Source organism: Ambystoma mexicanum, chromosome 7q (assembly GCF_040938575.1).
Source record: "Ambystoma mexicanum isolate Mex_15411 chromosome 7q, UKY_AmexF1_1, whole genome shotgun sequence".
Taxonomy (NCBI): Eukaryota; Metazoa; Chordata; class Amphibia; order Caudata; family Ambystomatidae; genus Ambystoma; species Ambystoma mexicanum.
The window spans coordinates 1,158,910,045-1,158,931,767 of NC_090941.1; the positions used below are offsets into that span (position 1 = coordinate 1,158,910,045).

Below are 21,723 nucleotides of genomic sequence, written 5' to 3' on the forward strand. Positions count from 1 at the left end.
AGAGTGAGGAGGAGTCTGCAAGGAGCTTCCCCAGAGTTCCAAATCACACTCCTCCATCCTAGAGAGAGTGAGGAGGAGTCTGTAAGGAGCCTCCCCAGAGTTCCAAATCACACTCCTCCATCCTAGAGAGAGTGAGGAGGAGTCTGCAAGGAGCCTCCCCAGAGTTCCAAATCACACTCCTCCATCCTAGAGAGAGTGAGGAGGAGTCTGCAAGGAGCCTCCCCAGAGTTGCAAATCACACTCCTCCATCCTAGAGAGAGTGAGGAGGAGTCTGCAAGGAGCCTCCCCAGAGTTCCAAATCACACTCCTCCATCCTAGAGAGAGTGAGGAGGAGTCTGCAAGGAGCCTCCCCAGAGTTCCAAATCACACTCCTCCATCCTAGAGAGAGTGAGGAGGAGTCTGTAAGGAGCCTCCCCAGAGTTCCAAATCACACTCCTCCATCCTAGAGAGAGTGAGGAGGAGTCTGCAAGGAGCCTCCCCAGAGTTCCAAATCACACTCCTCCATCCTAGAGAGAGTGAGGAGGAGTCTGCAAGGAGCCTCCCCAGAGTTGCAAATCACACTCCTCCATCCTAGAGAGAGTGAGGGGGAGTCTGCAAGGAGCCTCCCCAGAGTTGCAAATCACACTCCTCCATCCTAGAGAGAGTGAGGGGGAGTCTGTAAGGAGCCTCCCCAGAGTTGCAAATCACACTCCTCCATCCTAGAGAGAGTGAGGGGGAGTCTGCAAGGAGCTTCCCCAGAGTTGCAAATCACACTCCTCCATTCTAGAGAGAGTGAGGAGGAGTCTGTAAGGAGCCTCCCCAGAGTTGCGGGTGGCCTGTCACACTCCTCCATCCTAGAGAGAGTGAGGGGGAGTCTGCAAGGAGCTTCCCCAGAGTTGCAAATCACACTCCTCCATCCTAGAGAGAGTGAGGGGGAGTCTGCAAGGAGCCTCCCCAGAGTTGCAGATCACACTCCTCCATCCTAGAGAGAGTGAGGAGGAGTCTGTAAGGAGCCTCCCCAGAGTTGCAAATCACACTCCTCCATCCTAGAGAGAGTGAGGAGGAGTCTGTAAGGAGTCTCACCAGAGTTGCAGATCACACTCCTCCATCCTAGAGAGAGTGAGGAGGAGTCTGTAAGGAGCCTCCCCAGAGTTGCAAATCACACTCCTCCATCCTAGAGAGAGTGAGGAGGAGTCTGTAAGGAGTCTCACCAGAGTTGCAAATCACACTCCTCCATCCTAGAGAGAGTGAAGAGGATTCTGCAAGGAGCCTCCCCAGAGTTGCGAGTGGCCTGTCACACTCCTCCATCCTAGAGAGAGTGAGGAGGAGTCTGCAAGGAGCTTCCCCAGAGTTGCAAATCACACTCCTCCATCCTAGAGAGAGTGAGGAGGAGTCTGCAAGGAGCCTCCCCAGAGTTGCAAATCACACTCCTCCATCCTAGAGAGAGTGAGGAGGAGTCTGCAAGGAGCCTCCCCAGAGTTGCAAATCACACTCCTCCATCCTAGAGAGAGTGAGGAGGAGTCTGTAAGGAGCCTCCCCAGAGTTGCAAATCACACTCCTCCATCCTAGAGAGAGTGAGGAGGAGTCTGTAAGGAGCCTCCCCAGAGTTGCAAATCACACTCCTCCATCCTAGAGAGAGTGAGGGGGAGTCTGCAAGGAGCCTCCCCAGAGTTGCAAATCACACTCCTCCATCCTAGAGAGAGTGAGGGGGAGTCTGTAAGGAGCCTCCCCAGAGTTGCAAATCACACTCCTCCATCCTAGAGAGAGTGAGGGGGAGTCTGCAAGGAGCCTCCCCAGAGTTGCAGATCACACTCCTCCATCCTAGAGAGAGTGAGGGGGAGTCTGCAAGGAGCTTCCCCAGAGTTGCAAATCACACTCCTCCATCCTAGAGAGAGTGAGGAGGAGTCTGTAAGGAGCCTCCCCAGAGTTGCGGGTGACCTGTCACACTCCTCCATCCTAGAGAGAGTGAGGGGGAGTCTGCAAGGAGCTTCCCCAGAGTTGCAAATCACACTCCTCCATCCTAGAGAGAGTGAGGGGGAGTCTGCAAGGAGCCTCCCCAGAGTTGCAGATCACACTCCTCCATCCTAGAGAGAGTGAGGAGGAGTCTGTAAGGAGCCTCCCCAGAGTTGCAAATCACACTCCTCCATCCTAGAGAGAGTGAGGAGGAGTCTGTAAGGAGTCTCACCAGAGTTGCAGATCACACTCCTCCATCCTAGAGAGAGTGAGGAGGAGTCTGTAAGGAGCCTCCCCAGAGTTGCAAATCACACTCCTCCATCCTAGAGAGAGTGAGGAGGAGTCTGTAAGGAGTCTCACCAGAGTTGCAAATCACACTCCTCCATCCTAGAGAGAGTGAAGAGGAGTCTGCAAGGAGCCTCCCCAGAGTTGCGAGTGGCCTGTCACACTCCTCCATCCTAGAGAGAGTGAGGAGGAGTCTGTAAGGAGCCTCCCCAGAGTTGCAAATCACACTCCTCCATCCTAGAGAGAGTGAGGAGGAGTCTGTAAGGAGTCTCACCAGAGTTGCAAATCACACTCCTCCATCCTAGAGAGAGTGAGGGGGAGTCTGCAAGGAGCCTCCCCAGAGTTGCAGATCACACTCCTCCATCCTAGAGAGAGTGAGGGGGAGTCTGCAAGGAGCCTCCCCAGAGTTGCAGATCACACTCCTCCATCCTAGAGAGAGTGAGGGGGAGTCTGCAAGGAGTCTCACCAGAGTTGCAGATCACACTCCTCCATCCTGCGGGAAAGACAGTTTCGGCGATCGTCACAGATGCACACCTACAGCAGGCGTCACAGATTTCGAAGTTGAAGGAAGCCTTCAAACTTGGGGCCCGTTGATGCTGGGGTGCTGAAAGTACGCAGAGATGCTACATACAAGACAATCAGACGGCCCATGAAGTTCTGATTCAAAATGCCGAATGGCAACGCTTCTACCACGGTTGCCCACATTTGAGTTGGTCAGTCCACTGGATGGCCCAGGAAAACCTCTGCAGCCTCCACATGGCAGGGCACAAAGGCGATATTGAGAAGGGTTGTTCTCACTATTCCACAGGGCTGAAGCACCAACAAAGGTCTTCTTAGATCAGTAGCCAGACAGGGCTCCACTAGGACTGCAATAAATGTTGGTGGCCAGGCCTGCTCGGGATTGGTCCACAAGTCTTATGGCTGTGCAGGATACTTGGCTCCTCATCAGATCTCTGGGGAATGGCTGTAGGACTCCTCTTCTTATCCTAAATTCCAGGTAAGCACAGAAACTAAGACCAACAAATGAAAGATCTGCCCTCACACACACCCCAGCAGTTGTCCAATCAGGGAACACTGTTGATGAAATGCAGGCATATACTCTAAACATACTTAAACAAGTTTGTGGATTGGGATTCCTTGCTTACAACACACATGGCCTGCACTAGCCAACCAAAAGCACTGCTTTCCCAGGCACATGCATGACAATAAACGTGACGAGGGAGGAAGAAGGCCAAAGGACATAATGTGCAAAGAACAAACAAAAAACCTTGTGACATGGCCATGTTAGGGTACGAGCAACAGTCAGTAGCCAAATGCGGTAAACGTGAGAAGGCTAAAGAAAAATACAGTAAACATTGTGAAAGAGTATTTTCTGCCACCAGCTTGTCTTTAGGCACGTTTGTAGATAACCAAAAAATCCTTTGAGAGTAAAACTAGGGTGATACAAAAGTATCCACATTGCCCTGCATTGGAAGATGCTTTGTGCAATATGAAAATGTTATCCAAAATATATACCATGTAAAAAGAAAAAGGGTAAGAGTTTCCCAGTACTGACCGTCTGAAGGACTAGTCAGTTACCCATGACAAGTGGCAAAGGGTTCACTTCACAACAGAAAGACAGGACACGGTGTCAAAACGAAAGCAAAAAGTTTGGGGGTCCACGGACTATGGAGGAAAAGTTGCTTCAAGTGAAATCTTTCCTATGAACTCTGAAATGTAACGGCCCCCACTGTGCTTTAATAAGCTTCATAAAGTGTGACTTGCACATTAAGGACTTAGATTATGCACTTTACTGTTTCGACCGGAGAAACCATCCCCAAAGAAACAAAATACTGTAGAAGGGACCTGGTTAATGTGTCTCTGTTTAATGTTGCTCAGCATTTTAACTAATTGGCATACGTTTCTCTGCTATCTTTCAGAGCGCTCTTACTCGGTAATGTGGGCTCCACACCCTTCCCTGACTCACCCTCTTCTTGATTGCGTTCTCAAAGGATCGTCCTTGATCCTGTGTTTTTCTTTTCTCGCTCTGCTCTGCCCCCATTCTGTTCTTTCTGATCATATTCATGCTGATGTTACCCAGATGGTCTGACCTTTTGATTGTTTTGATGACACTCTGCATTCTATTGTTTCTAACTGTCTCTCAGCTGTTCAAAATGGGATGTCTTCTCACTTTCTTCATCTTAATCCCTTGGAAAGTGAGATTCTATTCTTTCTGGCCACTACGATTCTCCTGGCTTTTCTTTCTCCTTCACTGTCTTCCTTTTGTTCACCTGCTCATAACTTGGGTGTCATTTTTGACCCCTCACTTTCTGTTTCCTCACACATTTCTTCAGCTACTCATACTTGTTGCTTTGCTCTTTTTCATATTCCTCGGGCTGAACCCTATCTTTCTTTCCATGCCACTGAGCTTCTTCTGTCTTGCTTAGTCTTCTCTCCTATTGACAATTGTTCATGTCTTCTTTTTGCTCTCCCTGGCTGCCATCGTCTTTCAATACGCTCTATTTATTATTCTTGTCTGTCTTTTTTTCTCTTTCTTCTCTAACTTCGATAGTATCCTCTTTTCTCTCAATATCTCTTCTCACTTTTGGATCTCACCTTCTTTATCATTTTCTTGTGATTATTTTTAAGTCTATTCATAGTTTTGCTCCTTTTTATCTTTCTTCACTCATTTCGCATGAGTGCATCCCCCCTATGCAGCATGTGTTGCAACATGCATGAGTGCATTACCCCTATGCAGCATGTGTTGCTACATGCATGAGTGTATCCCCCTATGCAGCATGTGTTGCTACATGCATGAGTGTATCCCCCCTATGCAGCATGTGTTGCTACATGCATGAGTGTATCCCCCTATGCAGCATGTGCTGCTACATGCATGAGTGCATCCCCCTATGCAGCATGTGTTGCAACATGCATGCATGCATTTCCCTTTTGCAGCATGTGTTGCTACATGCATGAGTGCATCCCCCCTATGAAGCATGTGTTGCTACATGCATGAGTGTATCCCCCTATGCAGCATGTGTTGCTACATGCATGAGTGCATCCCCCTATGCAGCATGTGTTGCTACATGCATTAGTGTATCCCCTATGCAGCATGTGTTGCTACATGCATGAGTGCATCCCCCTATGCTGCATGTGTTGCTACATGCATGAGTGTATCCCCCTATGCAGCATGTGTTGCTACATGCATGAGTGCATCCCCCTATGCTGCATGTGTTGCTACATGCATGAGTGTATCCCCCTATGCAGTATGTGTTGCTACATGCATGAGTGCATTACCCCTATGCTGCATGTGTTGCAACATGCATAAGTGTATCCCCCTATGCAGCATGTGTTGCAACATGCATGAGTGCATTACCCCTATGCTGCATGTGTTGCAACATGCATAAGTGTATCCCCCTATGATGCATGTGTTGCTACATGCATGAGTGCATCCCCCTATGCAGCATGTGTTGCTACATGCATGAGTGTATCCCCCTATGCAGCATGTGTTGCCACATGCATGAGTGTATCCCCCCTATGCAGCATGTGTTGCTACATGCATGAGTGTATCCCCCTATGCAGCATGTGTTGCTACATGCATGAGTGCATCCCCCTATGCAGCATGTGTTGCAGCATGCATGCATGCATTTCTCTTTTGCAGCATGTGTTGCTACATGCATGAGTGCATCCCCCCTATGAAGCATGTGTTGCTACATGCATGAGTGCAGCCCCCTATGCTGCATGTGTTGCTACATGCATGAGTGTATCCCCCTATGCAGCATGTGTTGCTACATGCATGAGTGCATCCCCCTATGCGGCATGTGTTGCTACATGCATGAGTGTATCCCCCTATGCAGCATGTGTTGCTACATGCATGAGTGCATTACCCCTATGCTGCATGTGTTGCAACATGCATGAGTGTATCCCCCTATGCAGCATGTGTTGCAACATGCATGAGTGCATTACCCCTATGCTGCATGTGTTGCAACATGCATAAGTGTATCCCCCCATGCTGCATGTGTTGCTACATGCATGAGTGCATCCCCCTATGCAGCATGTGTTGCTACATGCATGAGTGTATCCCCCCTATGCAGCATGTGTTGCTACATGCATGAGTGCATTACCCCTATGCTGCATGTGTTGCAACATGCATTAGTGTATCCCCTATGCTGCATGTGTTGCTACATGCATGAGTGCATCCCCCTATGCAGCATGTGTTGCTACATGCATGAGTGTATCCCCCCTATGCAGCATGTGTTGCTACATGCATGAGTGTATCCCCCTATGCAGCATGTGTTGCTACATGCATGAGTGTATCCCCCTATGCAGCATGTGTTGCTACATGCATGAGTGCATCCCCCTATGCAGCATGTGTTGCAACATGCATGCATGCATTTCCCTTTTGCAGCATGTGTTGCTACATGCATGAGTGCATCCCCCCTATGAAGCATGTGTTGCTACATGCATGAGTGCATCCCCCTATGCAGCATGTGTTGCTACATGCATGAGTGCATTACCCCTATGCTGCATGTGTTGCAACATGCATGCATGCATTTCCCTTTTGCAGCATGTGTTGCTACATGCATGAGTGCATTACCCTATGCAGCATGTGTTGCTACATGCATGAGTGTATCCCCCTATGCAGCATGTGTTGCTACATGCATGAGTGTATCCCCCCTATGCTGCATGTGTTGCTACATGCATGAGTGCATCACCCTATGCTTCATGTGTTGCTACATGCATGAGTGCATTACCCCTATGCTGCATGTGTTGCAACATGGATGAGTGTATCCCCCCTATGCAGCATGTGTTGCTACATGCATGAGTGCATCCCCCTCTGCAGCATGTGTTGCTACATGCATGAGTGCATCCCCCTATGCAGCATGTGTTGCTACATGCATGCCTGTATCCCCCTATGCTGCATGTGTTGCTACATGCATGAGTGCATTACCCCTATGCTGCATGTGTTGCAACATGCATGCATGCATTTCCCTTTTGCAGCATGTGTTGCTACATGCATGAGTGCATCCCCCTATGCAGCATGTGTTGCTACATGCATGAGTGCATCCCCCCTATGCAGCATGTGTTGCTACATGCATGAGTGTATCCCCCCTACGCAGCATGTGTTGCCACATGCATGAGTGCATCCCCCCTATGCAGCATGTGTTGCTACATGCATGAGTGCATCCCCCTATGCAGCATGTGTTGCTACATGCATGAGTGCATTACCCCCATGCTGCATGTGTTGCAACATGCATGCATGCATTTCCCTTTTGCAGCATGTGTTGCTACATGCATGAGTGCATTACCCTATGCAGCATGTGTTGCTACATGCATGAGTGTATCCCCCTATGCAGCATTTGTTGCTACATGCATGCATGCATTTCCCTTTTGCAGCATGTGCTGCTACATGCATGAGTGCACCCCCCCATGCAGCATGTGTTGCTGCATGCATGAGTGTATCCCCCTATGCTGCATGTGTCGCTACATGCATGAGTGCATCACCCTATGCTGCATGTGTCGCTACATGCATGAGTGCATCCCCCTATGCAGCATGTGTTGCAACATGCATGCATTTCCCTTTTGCAGCATGTGTTGCTACATGCATGAGTGCATTACCCTATGCAGCATGTGTTGCTACATGCATGAGTGTATCCCCCTATGCAGCATGTGTTGCTACATGCATGAGTGTATCCCCCTATGCAGCATGTGCTGCAACATGCATGCATGCATTTCCCTTTTGCAGCATGTGTTGCTACATGCATGAGTGCATCCCCCTATGCAGCATGTGTTGCTACATGCATGAGTGCATCCCCCTATGCAGCATGTGTTGCTACATGCATGAGTGCATTACCCCTATGCTGCATGTGTTGCAACATGCATGCATGCATTTCCCTTTTGCAGCATGTGTTGCTACATGCATGAGTGCATTACCCTATGCAGCATGTGTTGCTACATGCATGAGTGCATCCCCCTATGCAGCATGTGTTGCTACATGCATGAATGCATTTCCCTTTTGCAGCATGTGTTGCTACATGCATGAGTGCATTACCCCTATGCTGCATGTGTTGCAACATGCATGAGTGTATCCCCCCTATGCAGCATGTGTTGCTACATGCATGAGTGCAGCCCCCTATGCTGCATGTGTTGCTATATGCATGAGTGTATCCCCCTATGCAGCATGTGTTGCTACATGCATGAGTGCATCCCCCTATGCTGCATGTGTTGCTACATGCATGAGTGCATCCCCTATGCAGCATGTGTTGCTACATGCATGAGTGCATCCCCCTATGCAGCATGTGTTGCTACATGCATGAGTGCATTACCCATATGCTGCATGTGTTGCAACATGCATGCATTTCCCTTTTGCAGCATGTGTTGCTACATGCATGAGTGCATCCCCCTATGCAGCATGTGTTGCTACATGCATGAGTGCATCCCCCCATGCAGCATGTGTTGCTACATGCATGAGTGTATCCCCCTATGCAGCATGTGTTGCTACATGCATGAGTGCATTACCCCTATGCAGCATGTGTTGCAACATGCATGCATGCATTTCCCTTTCGCAGCATGTGTTGCTACATGCATGAGTGCATTACCCCTATGCTGCATGTGTTGCAACATGCATGAGTGTATCCCCCCTATGCAGCATGTGTTGCTACATGCATGAGTGTATCCCCCTATGCAGCATGTGTTACAACATGCATGAGTGCATCCCCCCATGCAGCATGTGTTGCTACATGCATGAGTGTATCCCCCTATGCAGCATGTGTTGCTACATGCATGAGTGTATCCCCCTATGCAGCATGTGTTGCTACATGCATGAGTGTATCCCCCCACGCAGCATGTGTTGCAACATGCATGAGTGCATCCCCCCACGCAGCATGTGTTGCTACATGCATGAGTGCATCCCCCCTATGCTGCATGTGTTGCTACATGCATGAGTGCATCCCCCCTATGCTGCATGTGTTGCTACATGCATGAGTGCATCCCCCCTATGCTGCATGTGTTGCTACATGCATGAGTGCATCCCCCTATGCTGCATGTGTTGCTACATGCATGAGTGCATCCCCCTATGCTGCATGTGTTGCTACATGCATGAGTGCATCCCCCATATGCTGCACGTGTTGCTACATGCATGAGTGCATCCCCCCTATGCGGCATGTGTTGCTACATGCATGAGTGCATCCCCCATGCAGCATGTGTTGCTACATGCATGAGTGTATCCCCCTATGCAGCATGTGTTGCTACATGCATGAGTGCATCCCCCCATGCAGCATGTGTTGCTACATGCATGAGTGCATCCCCCTATGTGGCATGTGTTGCTACATGCATGAGTGCATCACCCCTATGCTGCATGTGTTGCTACATGCATGAGTGCATCCCCCCATGCAGCATGTGTTGCTACATGCATGAGTGCATCCCCCTATGCAGCATGTGTTGCTACATGCATGAGTGCATCCCCCCTATGCAGCATGTGTTGCTACATGCATGAGTGCATCCCCCTATGCAGCATGTGTTGCTACATGCATGAGTGCATTACCCCCATGCTGCATGTGTTGCAACATGCATGCATTTCCCTTTTGCAGCATGTGTTGCTACATGCATGAGTGCACCCCCCCTATGCAGCATGTGTTGCTACATGCATGAGTGCATCCCCCCATGCAGCATGTGTCGCTACATGCATGAGTGTATCCCCTTATGCAGCATGTGTTGCTACATGCATGAGTGTATCCCCCTATGCAACATGTGTTGCTACATGCATGCATGCATTTCCCTTTTGCAGCATGTGTTGCTACATGCATGAGTGTACCCCCCCCTATGCTGCATGTGTTGCTACATGGATGAGTGCATCACCCTATGCTTCATGTGTTGCTACATGCACGAGTGCATTACCCCTATGCTGCATGTGTTGCAACATGCATGAGTGTATCCCCCCTATGCAGCATGTGTTGCTACATGCACGCATGCATTTCCTTTTTTGCAGCATGTGTTGCAACATGCATGAGTGCATCCCCCTATGCAGCATGTGTTGCTACATGCATGAGTGTATCCCCCCTATGCTGCATGTGTTGCTACATGCATGAGTGCATCCCCCTATGCTTCATGTGTTGCTACATGCATGAGTGCATTACCCCTATGCTGCATGTGTTGCTACATGCATGAGTGCATCCCCCCATGCAGCATGTGTTGCTACATGCATGAGTGCATCCCCCTATGCAGCATGTGTTGCTACATGCATGAGTGCATCCCCCCTATGCAGCATGTGTTGCTACATGCATGAGTGCATCCCCCTATGCAGCATGTGTTGCTACATGCATGAGTGCATTACCCCCATGCTGCATGTGTTGCAACATGCATGCATTTCCCTTTTGCAGCATGTGTTGCTACATGCATGAGTGCGTCCCCCCTATGCAGCATGTGTTGCTACATGCATGAGTGCATCCCCCCATGCAGCATGTGTCGCTACATGCATGAGTGTATCCCCCTATGCAGCATGTGTTGCTACATGCATGAGTGTATCCCCCTATGCAACATGTGTTGCTACATGCATGCATGCATTTCCCTTTTGCAGCATGTGTTGCTACATGCATGAGTGTATCCCCCCTATGCTGCATGTGTTGCTACATGGATGAGTGCATCACCCTATGCTTCATGGGTTGCTACATGCACGAGTGCATTACCCCTATGCTGCATGTGTTGCAACATGCATGAGTGTATCCCCCCTATGCAGCATGTGTTGCTACATGCACGCATGCATTTCCTTTTTGCAGCATGTGTTGCAACATGCATGAGTGCATCCCCCTATGCAGCATGTGTTGCTACATGCATGAGTGTATCCCCCCTATGCTGCATGTGTTGCTACATGCATGAGTGCATCCCCCTATGCTTCATGTGTTGCTACATGCATGAGTGCATTATCCCTATGCTGCATGTGTTGCTACATGCATGAGTGCATCCCCCCATGCAGCATGTGTTGCTACATGCATGAGTGCATCCCCCTATGCAGCATGTGTTGCTACATGCATGAGTGCATCCCCCCTATGCAGCATGTGTTGCTACATGCATGAGTGCATCCCCCTATGCAGCATGTGTTGCTACATGCATGAGTGCATTACCCCCATGCTGCATGTGTTGCAACATGCATGCATTTCCCTTTTGCAGCATGTGTTGCTACATGCATGAGTGCATCCCCCCTATGCAGCATGTGTTGCTACATGCATGAGTGCATCCCCCCTATGCAGCATGTGTTGCTACATGCATGAGTGTATCCCCCCCTATGCTGCATGTGTTGCTACATGGATGAGTGCATCACCCTATGCTTCATGGGTTGCTACATGCACGAGTGCATTACCCCTATGCTGCATGTGTTGCAACATGCATGAGTGTATCCCCCCTATGCAGCATGTGTTGCTACATGCACGCATGCATTTCCTTTTTGCAGCATGTGTTGCAACATGCATGAGTGCATCCCCCTATGCAGCATGTGTTGCTACATGCATGAGTGTATCCCCCCTATGCTGCATGTGTTGCTACATGCATGAGTGCATCACCCTATGCTTCATGTGTTGCTACATGCATGAGTGCATTACCCCTATGCTGCATGTGTTGCAACATGCATGAGTGCATCCCCCCTATGCAGCATGTGTTGCTACATGCATGAGTGCATCCCCCTATGCAGCATGTGTTGCTACATGCATGAGTGCATTACCCCCATGCTGCATGTGTTGCAACATGCATGCATTTCCCTTTTGCAGCATGTGTTGCTACATGCATGAGTGCACCCCCCCTATGCAGCATGTGTTGCTACATGCATGAGTGCATCCCCCCATGCAGCATGTGTCGCTACATGCATGAGTGTATCCCCCTATGCAGCATGTGTTGCTACATGCATGAGTGTATCCCCCTATGCAACATGTGTTGCTACATGCATGCATGCATTTCCCTTTTGCAGCATGTGTTGCTACATGCATGAGTGTATCCCCCCCTATGCTGCATGTGTTGCTACATGGATGAGTGCATCACCCTATGCTTCATGTGTTGCTACATGCACGAGTGCATTACCCCTATGCTGCATGTGTTGCAACATGCATGAGTGTATCCCCCCTATGCAGCATGTGTTGCTACATGCACGCATGCATTTCCTTTTTGCAGCATGTGTTGCAACATGCATGAGTGCATCCCCCTATGCAGCATGTGTTGCTACATGCATGAGTGTATCCCCCCTATGCTGCATGTGTTGCTACATGCATGAGTGCATCCCCCTATGCTTCATGTGTTGCTACATGCATGAGTGCATTACCCCTATGCTGCATGTGTTGCTACATGCATGAGTGCATCCCCCCATGCAGCATGTGTTGCTACATGCATGAGTGCATCCCCCTATGCAGCATGTGTTGCTACATGCATGAGTGCATCCCCCCTATGCAGCATGTGTTGCTACATGCATGAGTGCATCCCCCTATGCAGCATGTGTTGCTACATGCATGAGTGCATTACCCCCATGCTGCATGTGTTGCAACATGCATGCATTTCCCTTTTGCAGCATGTGTTGCTACATGCATGAGTGCATCCCCCCTATGCAGCATGTGTTGCTACATGCATGAGTGCATCCCCCCATGCAGCATGTGTCGCTACATGCATGAGTGTATCCCCCTATGCAGCATGTGTTGCTACATGCATGAGTGTATCCCCCTATGCAACATGTGTTGCTACATGCATGCATGCATTTCCCTTTTGCAGCATGTGTTGCTACATGCATGAGTGTATCCCCCCCTATGCTGCATGTGTTGCTACATGGATGAGTGCATCACCCTATGCTTCATGGGTTGCTACATGCACGAGTGCATTACCCCTATGCTGCATGTGTTGCAACATGCATGAGTGTATCCCCCCCATGCAGCATGTGTTGCTACATGCACGCATGCATTTCCTTTTTGCAGCATGTGTTGCAACATGCATGAGTGCATCCCCCTATGCAGCATGTGTTGCTACATGCATGAGTGTATCCCCCCTATGCTGCATGTGTTGCTACATGCATGAGTGCATCACCCTATGCTTCATGTGTTGCTACATGCATGAGTGCATTACCCCTATGCTGCATGTGTTGCAACATGCATGAGTGTATCCCCCCATGCAGCGTGTGTTGCTACATGCATTAGTGCATTTCCCCTTTGCAGCATGTGTTGCTACATGCATGCATGCATTTCCCCTTTGCAGCATGTGTTGCTACATGCATGAGTGTATCCCCCAATGCATGAGTGCATCCCCCCTATGCAGCATGTGTTGCTACATGCATGAATGCATTACCCCTATGCTGCATGTGTTGCAACATGCATGCATGCATTTCCCTTTTGCAGCATGTGTTGCTACATGCATGAGTGCATTACCCCTATGCTGCATGTGTTGCTACATGCATGAGTGCATCCCCCTATGCAGCATGTGTTGCTACATGCATGAGTGCATCCCCATGCAGCATGTGTTGCTACATGCATGAGTGTATCCCCCTATGCAGCATGTGTTGCTACATGCATGAGTGCATTACCCCTATGCTGCATGTGTTGCAACATGCATGAGTGTATCCCCCTATGCAGCATGTGTTACAAAATGCATGATTGCATCCCCCCATGCAGCATGTGTTGCTACATGCATGAGTGTATCCCCCCTATGCAGCATGTGTTGCTACATGCATGAGTGTATCCCCCCTATGCAGCATGTGTTGCTACATGCATGAGTGTATCCCCCTATGCAGCATGTGCTGCTACATGCATGAGTGTATCCCCCCACGCAGCATGTGTTGCAACATGCATGAGTGCATCCCCCATGCAGCATGTGTTGCTACATGCATGAGTGTATCTCCCTATGCAGCATGTGTTGCTACATGCATGAGTGTATCCCCCTATGCAGCATGTGTTGCAACATGCATGAGTGCATCCCCCTATGCAGCATGTGTTGCTACATGCATGAGTGTATCCCCCTATGCTGCATGTGTTGCTACATGCATGAGTGCATCACCCTATGCTTCATGTGTTGCTACATGCATGAGTGCATTACCCCTATGCTGCATGTGTTGCAACATGCATGAGTGTATCCCCCCTATGCAGCATGTGTTGCTACATGCATGCATGCATTTCCCTTTTGCAGCATGTGTTGCAACATGCATGAGTGCATCACCCTATGCTTCATGCGTTGCTACATGCATGAGTGCATTACCCCTATGCTGCATGTGTTGCAACATGCATGAGTGTATCCCCCTATGCAGCATGTGTTGCTACATGCATGAGTGCATTTCCCCTTTGCAGCATGTGTTGCTACATGCATGCATGCATTTCCCCTTTGCAGCATGTGTTGCTACATGCATGAGTGTATCCCCCTATGCATGAGTGCATCCCCCTATGCAGCATGTGTTGCTACATGCATGAATGCATTACCCCTATGCTGCATGTGTTGCAACATGCATGCATGCATTTCCCTTTTGCAGCATGTGTTGCTACATGCATGAGTGCATTACCCCTTTGCAGCATGTGTTGCTACATGCATGCATGCATTTCCCCTTTGCAGCATGTGTTGCTACATGCATGAGTGTATCCCCCTATGCAGCATGTGTTGCTACATGCATGAGTGTATCCCCCTATGCAGCATGTGTTGCTACATGCATGAGTGCATCCCCTATGCTGCATGTGTTGCTACATGCATGAGTGCATTACCCCTATGCTGCATGTGTTGCAACATGCATGAGTGTATCCCCCTATGCAGCATGTGTTGCTACATGCATGAGTGTATCCCCCTATGCAGCATGTGTTGCTGCATGCATGAGTGTATCCCCCTATGCAGCATGTGTTGCTACATGCATGAGTGTATCCCCCTATGCAGCATGTGTTGCTACATGCATGAGTGCATCCCCCTAGGCTGCATGTGTTGCTACATGCATGAGTGCATTACCCCTATGCTGCATGTGTTGCAACATGCATGAGTGTATCCCCCTATGCAGCATGTGTTGCTACATGCATGAGTGTATCCCCCTATGCAGCATGTGTTGCTACATGCATGCATGCATTTCCCCTCTGCAGCATGTGTTGCTACATGCATGAGTGTATCCCCCCTATGCTGCATGTGTTGCTACATGCATGAGTGCATCACCCTATGCTTCATGTGTTGCTACATGCATGAGTGCATTACCCCTATGCTGCATGTGTTGCAACATGCATGAGTGTATCCCCCCTATGCAGCATGTGTTGCTACATGCATGAGTGCATTCCCCCTTTGCATCATGTGTTGCTACATGCATGCATGCATTTCCCTTTTGCAGCATGTGTTGCTACATGCATGAGTGCATCCCCCTATGCAGCATGTGTTGCTACATGCATGAGTGTTTCCCCCCTATGCTGCATGTGTTGCTACATGCATGAGTGCATCACCCAATGCTTCATGTGTTGCTACATGCATGAGTGCATTACCCCTATGCTGCATGTGTTGCAACATGCATGAGTGTATCCCCCCATGCAGCACGTGTTGCTACATGCATGAGTGTATCCCCCCTATGCAGAATGTGTTGCTACATGCATGAGTGTATCCCCCCTATGCAGCATGTGTTGCTACATGCATGAGTGTATCCCCCTATGCAGCATGTGTTGCAACATGCATGAGTGTATCCCCCTATTCAGCATGTGTTGCATCATGCATGAGTGCATTACCCCTATGCTGCATGTGTTGCAACATGCATTAGTGTATCCCCCTATGCAGCATGTGTTGCTACATGCATGAGTGCATCCCCCTATGCAGCATGTGTTGCTACATGCATGAGTGCATCCCCCCTATGCAGCATGTGTTGCTACATGCATGAGTGCATCCCCCTATGCAGCATGTGTTGCTACATGCATGAGTGTATCCCCCCTATGCTGCATGTGTTGCTACATGCATGAGTGCATCACCCTATGCTTCATGTGTTGCTACATGCATGAGTGCATTGCCCCTATGCTACATGTGTTGCAACATGCATGAGTGTATCCCCCCTATGCAGCATGTGTTGCTACATGCATGCATGCATTTCTCTTTTGCAGCATGTGTTGCTACATGCATGAGTGCATCCCCCTATGCAGCATGTGTTGCTACATGCATGAGTGTATCCCCCCTATGCTGCATGTGTTGCTACATGCATGAGTGCATCACCCTATGCTTCATGTGTTGCTACATGCATGAGTGCATTGCCCCTATGCTACATGTGTTGCAACATGCATGAGTGTATCCCCCCTATGCAGCATGTGTTGCTACATGCATGCATGCATTTCTCTTTTGCAGCATGTGTTGCTACATGCATGAGTGCATCCCCCTATGCAGCATGTGTTGCTACATGCATGAGTGTATCCCCCCTATGCAGCATGTGTTGCAACATGCATGAGTGCATCCCCCTATGCTGCATGTGTTGCAACATGCATGAGTGTATCCCCCCTATGCAGCATGTGTTGCTACATGCATGAGTGTATCCCCCTATGCAGCATGTGCTGCAACATGCATGAATGCATTTCCCTTTTGCAGCAGGTGTTGCTACATGCATGAGTGCATCCCCCTATGCAGCATGTGTTGGCCCATTCATGAGTGTATTTCCTCCCGTGCAGCATGTGTTTGCTACATGCATGAGTGCATTTTCCCCATTCAGCATGTGTTTGCTATATGCATGAGTGCATTCCCCCTTTGCAGCATGTGTTTGCTACATGCATGAGTGCAATACTCCTATGCAGGTCTTGAAAGCTGGACTGTTGGAATGAAGGGGACGTTTTGTTTGCTTGTTAGACACTTATGCAGGAAGAAAATCCCGTTTCAAAGCGCCCACAGGGCAACAGGGCTGAGAAATGGGAATGTTAAATCGATCGAAATAAAAAATATATAAATACAGGCAGAGACAAACCTACTATGCCTAGTGATCATAACGTGCAAGTGCAGAATGGAGGGTGAATGGGATAGCTGCTGGGGTGCTCAGGGGTGAGCAACAAATGAAGTGCAATGTAATGCAAGTGTGAGCCTCCAGAGTGGAGAGTGAGCGGAGGCAAGTGCTCAGGATAGATAGAAGCCGGGATGGATTCAGTGTGGGAGGTCAGGGCCCCGGGGATGCATAAGAGCCCTGAACACCAAACAAAGGTGAGGTTGCGATTATGGTTACTTTGCAGGAAAAATTCCAGAAACATGGGGTCCGCATATGTTTTATTCTGCGCTCAGGCTTGTGCAGTGACCTTCTCGGCGCACGGCCCTTGCAGTATTTCTGTGCACATTTCCATGAATCGGTCCCCAGGGCCTGTGTTCCATTGTCATCAAGAAAACTATTTTGTTTGAAGCATAACTAGAAAAAGTATGAATTGAAACATGCTCTGATTCATTTTCTTGTTTCAGGAAATGCTGATTCTGGAGTAGGAATATGTGCAGAAACGTGCGGGCCAACAAAACCATGCAGGAGTGGTGAGAGCTGTGAGAAAACCGCCTGCGGTGGAACTCAGTGCACGCCAAAACCAGGTAAGTGTTGCTGAGGCCTGCAGTCCAAAATGGCAGCTATTAGAACTGAAGGGTGGAAGAGTACGTGTCACAGCATTAACTCTTTCATTCCAAAGTAATCCTAGGGTCCTGCACTGCTTTACTACCGACAGTCAAATTCAGGGTCTGTATTTATTCTTGAGCTCAACATCTTCAAATAACAGAGACATCACATATGTGTTTGAAATCTTAAACTCTGCACCCTGAACCACATTAATCGCAAAATTCTCTACATTGCAAACCTCCTTTTCATCAGATGGCCCATGTCCATCTTCATCGTTTACAAACAAAACCCTTCTTTGATTAAATTGATAGTCCTTGCAGCAGTTTGCAAAATGGCCGTGCATCTTGCATTTGGCATGCATAGCCCTTCTCTCCAGACACGACAACTAAACTGCAAAATGCGAACTGCTCGCACTTCTGAAGCATAGATGTCGCCATCCTCTTTTCTCTCTCCCTTCCTTTTATTGTACTTGGCATCAATTTCATCCTTGACAGCTTATTTTCCTTCCCTTTCCTCTCCTGTTTAGATTCTGCCACATTCAAAACCTCAACTTTGACTTCACTGTGTTCCTTCTCTGTAATTCTTGCAACGCATACCAACGAGTGTTAACCCTTTTTGCTTTATCCAAAACTTCCTCCAATGTGGGCTCGTTCTTCAACCATAATTCCTCCCTTATCTTATTACTGGTACAATGGATCATGAACTGGTCTCGCATGTGTTCATCAAAGGCCTCTTTAAATTTGCATGATGATGCCAAACGTCTCCAAGCCGTTAAATATTCTGCGACGCTGTCACCCTGTACTTGCACACAAACGCCAACAGTGTATCTCTCCAAGATTGTGCTGGTCTTGGGATTGAAATGTACATCTGATTTTCTTAACTCAGTGTCTAGGCCACTCACATTGTCACCGTCACCTTTACCTGGTAAAATCGGTAGTGCATCGAAAATGCGTTGTCCCTCGTACCCCAGAAAATGCATCAGCAATGACACGTTTCTGTCCATTGAATATCAGTTTCCACATACTGCCCTAATGTAATGGACAAACCCTTTCCTCCATTGTGCCCATTTTACTTTAGGGGGGCAGGGGAATGCCATGAAAACTGTGGGGCCAGGTAACGCTCTCATTACCATTTCAGAGGGTTGTACAATGCTTTGTATTGTATGCCACTTGGTTCACACGTGTAGATTTTATTTTTGTGTTTTTATTGTGTCTTTCTTTGTGGTGGTTCAGCTGCTGCTCTCTAGTCTATCTTTGACTTAGTCTGGTTCTGAAGCGTCTTCCGAGCGCTTTGTTCCCAAACACGACACGTGCACTTTATAAATCTTGTACTAGTGCCAGATACAAGTCCCTTGTTAGCTTGAAAAGCAGATCGCCTTATGTTCGTCTCCCCTTACACCTTGTTTCTCTTGGGGAAAGTGCCCTGCCGGGCCCACCGCAGGGTTCAGCGCATGCACAGCCTGCCTTTGCCCTGTTGGTCTAGGCCAGGTGAACCAGTGCACTTGCGCGTCCTTGCCTGGGTGCTTCCACTGGGCCTCAGCTGCGGTGCGCATACGCGCTATGCGCTTTGGGGTTCATGCAATACTGCCCTTGGTTTTCACTTCAGCGTCCATCTTGTTTGGACCTCCGCCGGATAGCCTGGGACACAGCCGGTCCCGATCGCACACCAGGTAACATGAGTGGGACCTGAATCGCTGTCCCTCGTTGGCCGCTGCAAGGCCTGGGGCTGTGCAGGGCACGCTGTGGGGGCCGCGGGTCTCTAATCCTTCTATAATCCTCGTCTCCAAATGTGACAAGGAACCACCGACACAGGAACACCTTTGAAGGTGTTTATTTCTAAGACATATAAGCACAGACCCCCAGCGCTGCCCCTCTCCACTCTCAGGCAGTAATGGCTGACACTGGAATCGAATTAGTACATAAACATTGCACTTGGATTACTAGCAGCCTCTCACGGCTCTTACATAGTAACATACTGATGCATACACGACACACATCTTACGTAGCAACATATTGATATTTACATGAGACACATTATAACACAGGGCATAAGGTTATTGCGAGAGATGACAACAGCATACATAGGTTGAATGAATTACTCAGGGGATGCCAGGGGTTGGTGACCTGGAGGGTTCAAAGCAAGAGAAAAGTAAAACAGTCTCCATGAGTAACTGTAGTTTCCTAAGTTATCAAACGCAATTTTGTTTCTATGACTCTTCCAAACAGGTCTCCATGTAGTGCATGCCCACCTGGTATGTTAAGCCCCTATGGGCAATTACCCCGAGTGTGGGTGCTACGGAATGTGCCAAGATGCATGCACAGTGTGACGCAGGTGCACTCACATTAAATGTCCTACCATATATATATATATATATATATATATATATCTGGACCCTATAAAGAAAAATGATGTATTAGGTGGCATGTGTCCAAACACGAGCGTGCCACTGCACATATAAACAATAGAACTGGTAGTTATTAGATGTTCTTGAAAGATCCTACATCAAAGATAATAAACAAAGACACTTGCTGTCCATGTGATCTATAACACATTGAACAGGTATAAACATGCTTTCTAGCCGTACATCTGCACACGTGTGTGCCGGTAGTAGTTGCGTACACCAGTCACGCTCACAATAGGTAAAAGTGTACGGACTGCTTGAGTTGCCCTATTGTAAGTAATGTGCATGCTGCGCTTTAGGGCCCGATTCATGGAAATGTGCGCAGAAATCCCTCAGGGGCGCGCGCTGAGGAGGACACTGTGCGAGACTGCTCACTATTCCACAGGGCTGAAGCACCAACAAAGGTCTTCTTAGATCAGTAGCCAGACAGGGCTCCACTATGACTGCAATAAATGTTGGTGGCCAGGCCTGCTCGGGATTGGTCCACAAGTTTTATGGCTGTGCAGGATACTTGGCTCCTCATCAGATCTCTGGGGAATGGCTGTAGGACTCCTCTTCTTATCCTAAATTCCAGGTAAGCACAGAAACTAAGACCAACCAATGGAAGATCTGCCCTCACACACACCCCAGCAGTTGTCCAATCAGGGAACACTGTTGATGAAATGCAGGCATATACTCTAAACATACTTAAACAAGTTTGTGGATTGGGATCAGCCAGTCCCAAGACACTTCCTTGCTTACAACCCACATGGCCTGCACTAGCCAACCAAAAGCACTGCTTTCCCAGGCACATGCATGACAATAAACGCATTTTTTGACCTGACGTGACGAGGGAGGAAGAAGGCCAAAGGACATAATGTGCAAAGAGCAAACAAAAAACCTTGTACGAGCAACAGTCAGTAGCCAAATGCGGTAAACGTGAGAAGGCTAAAGAAAAATACAGTAAACATTGTGAAAGAGTATTTTCTGCCACCAGCTTGTCTTTAGGCACGTTTGTAGATAACCAAAAAATCCTTTGAGAGTAAAACTAGGGTGATACAAAAGTATCCACATTGCCCCGCATTGGAAGATGCATTGTGCAATATGAAAATGTTATCCAAAATATATACCATGTAAGAAGAAAAAGGGTAAGAGTTTCCCAGTACTGACCGTCTGAAGGACTAGTCAGTTACCCATGACAAGTGGGAAAAGGTTCACTTCACAACAGAAAGACAGGACACGGTGTCAAAACGAAAGCAAAAAGTTTGGGGGTCCACGGACTATGGAGGAAAAGTTGCTTCAAGTGAAATCTTTCCTATGAACTCTGAAATGTAACGGCCCCCACTGTGCTTTAATAAGCTTCATAAAGTGTGACTTGCACATTAAGGACTTAGATTATGCACTTTACTGTTTCGACCGGAGAAACCATCCCCAAAGAAACAAAATACTGTAGAAGGGACCTGGTTAATGTGTCTCTGTTTAATGTTGCTCAGCATTTTAACTAATTGGCATACGTTTCTCTGCTATCTTTCAGAGCGCTCTTACTCGGTAATGTGGGCTCCACACCCTTCCCTGACTCACCCTCTTCTTGATTGCGTTCTCAAAGGATCGTCCTTGATCC

The 21,723-nt window shown here is 48.5% G+C and overlaps 1 protein-coding gene across 1 annotated transcript in view; it reads left to right on the plus strand.

The window, feature by feature from the left end:
* LOC138528710 (uncharacterized) overlaps positions 1–21,723 on the plus strand; it is a gene marked incomplete at its 3' end in the record, with an annotated part of 59,504 nt that overhangs the window by 13,213 nt on the left and 24,568 nt on the right. Inside the window, 1 exon segment of the mRNA XM_069640565.1 lies at positions 17,581–17,700. Coding sequence (XP_069496666.1) covers positions 17,581–17,700 — 120 coding nt within the window.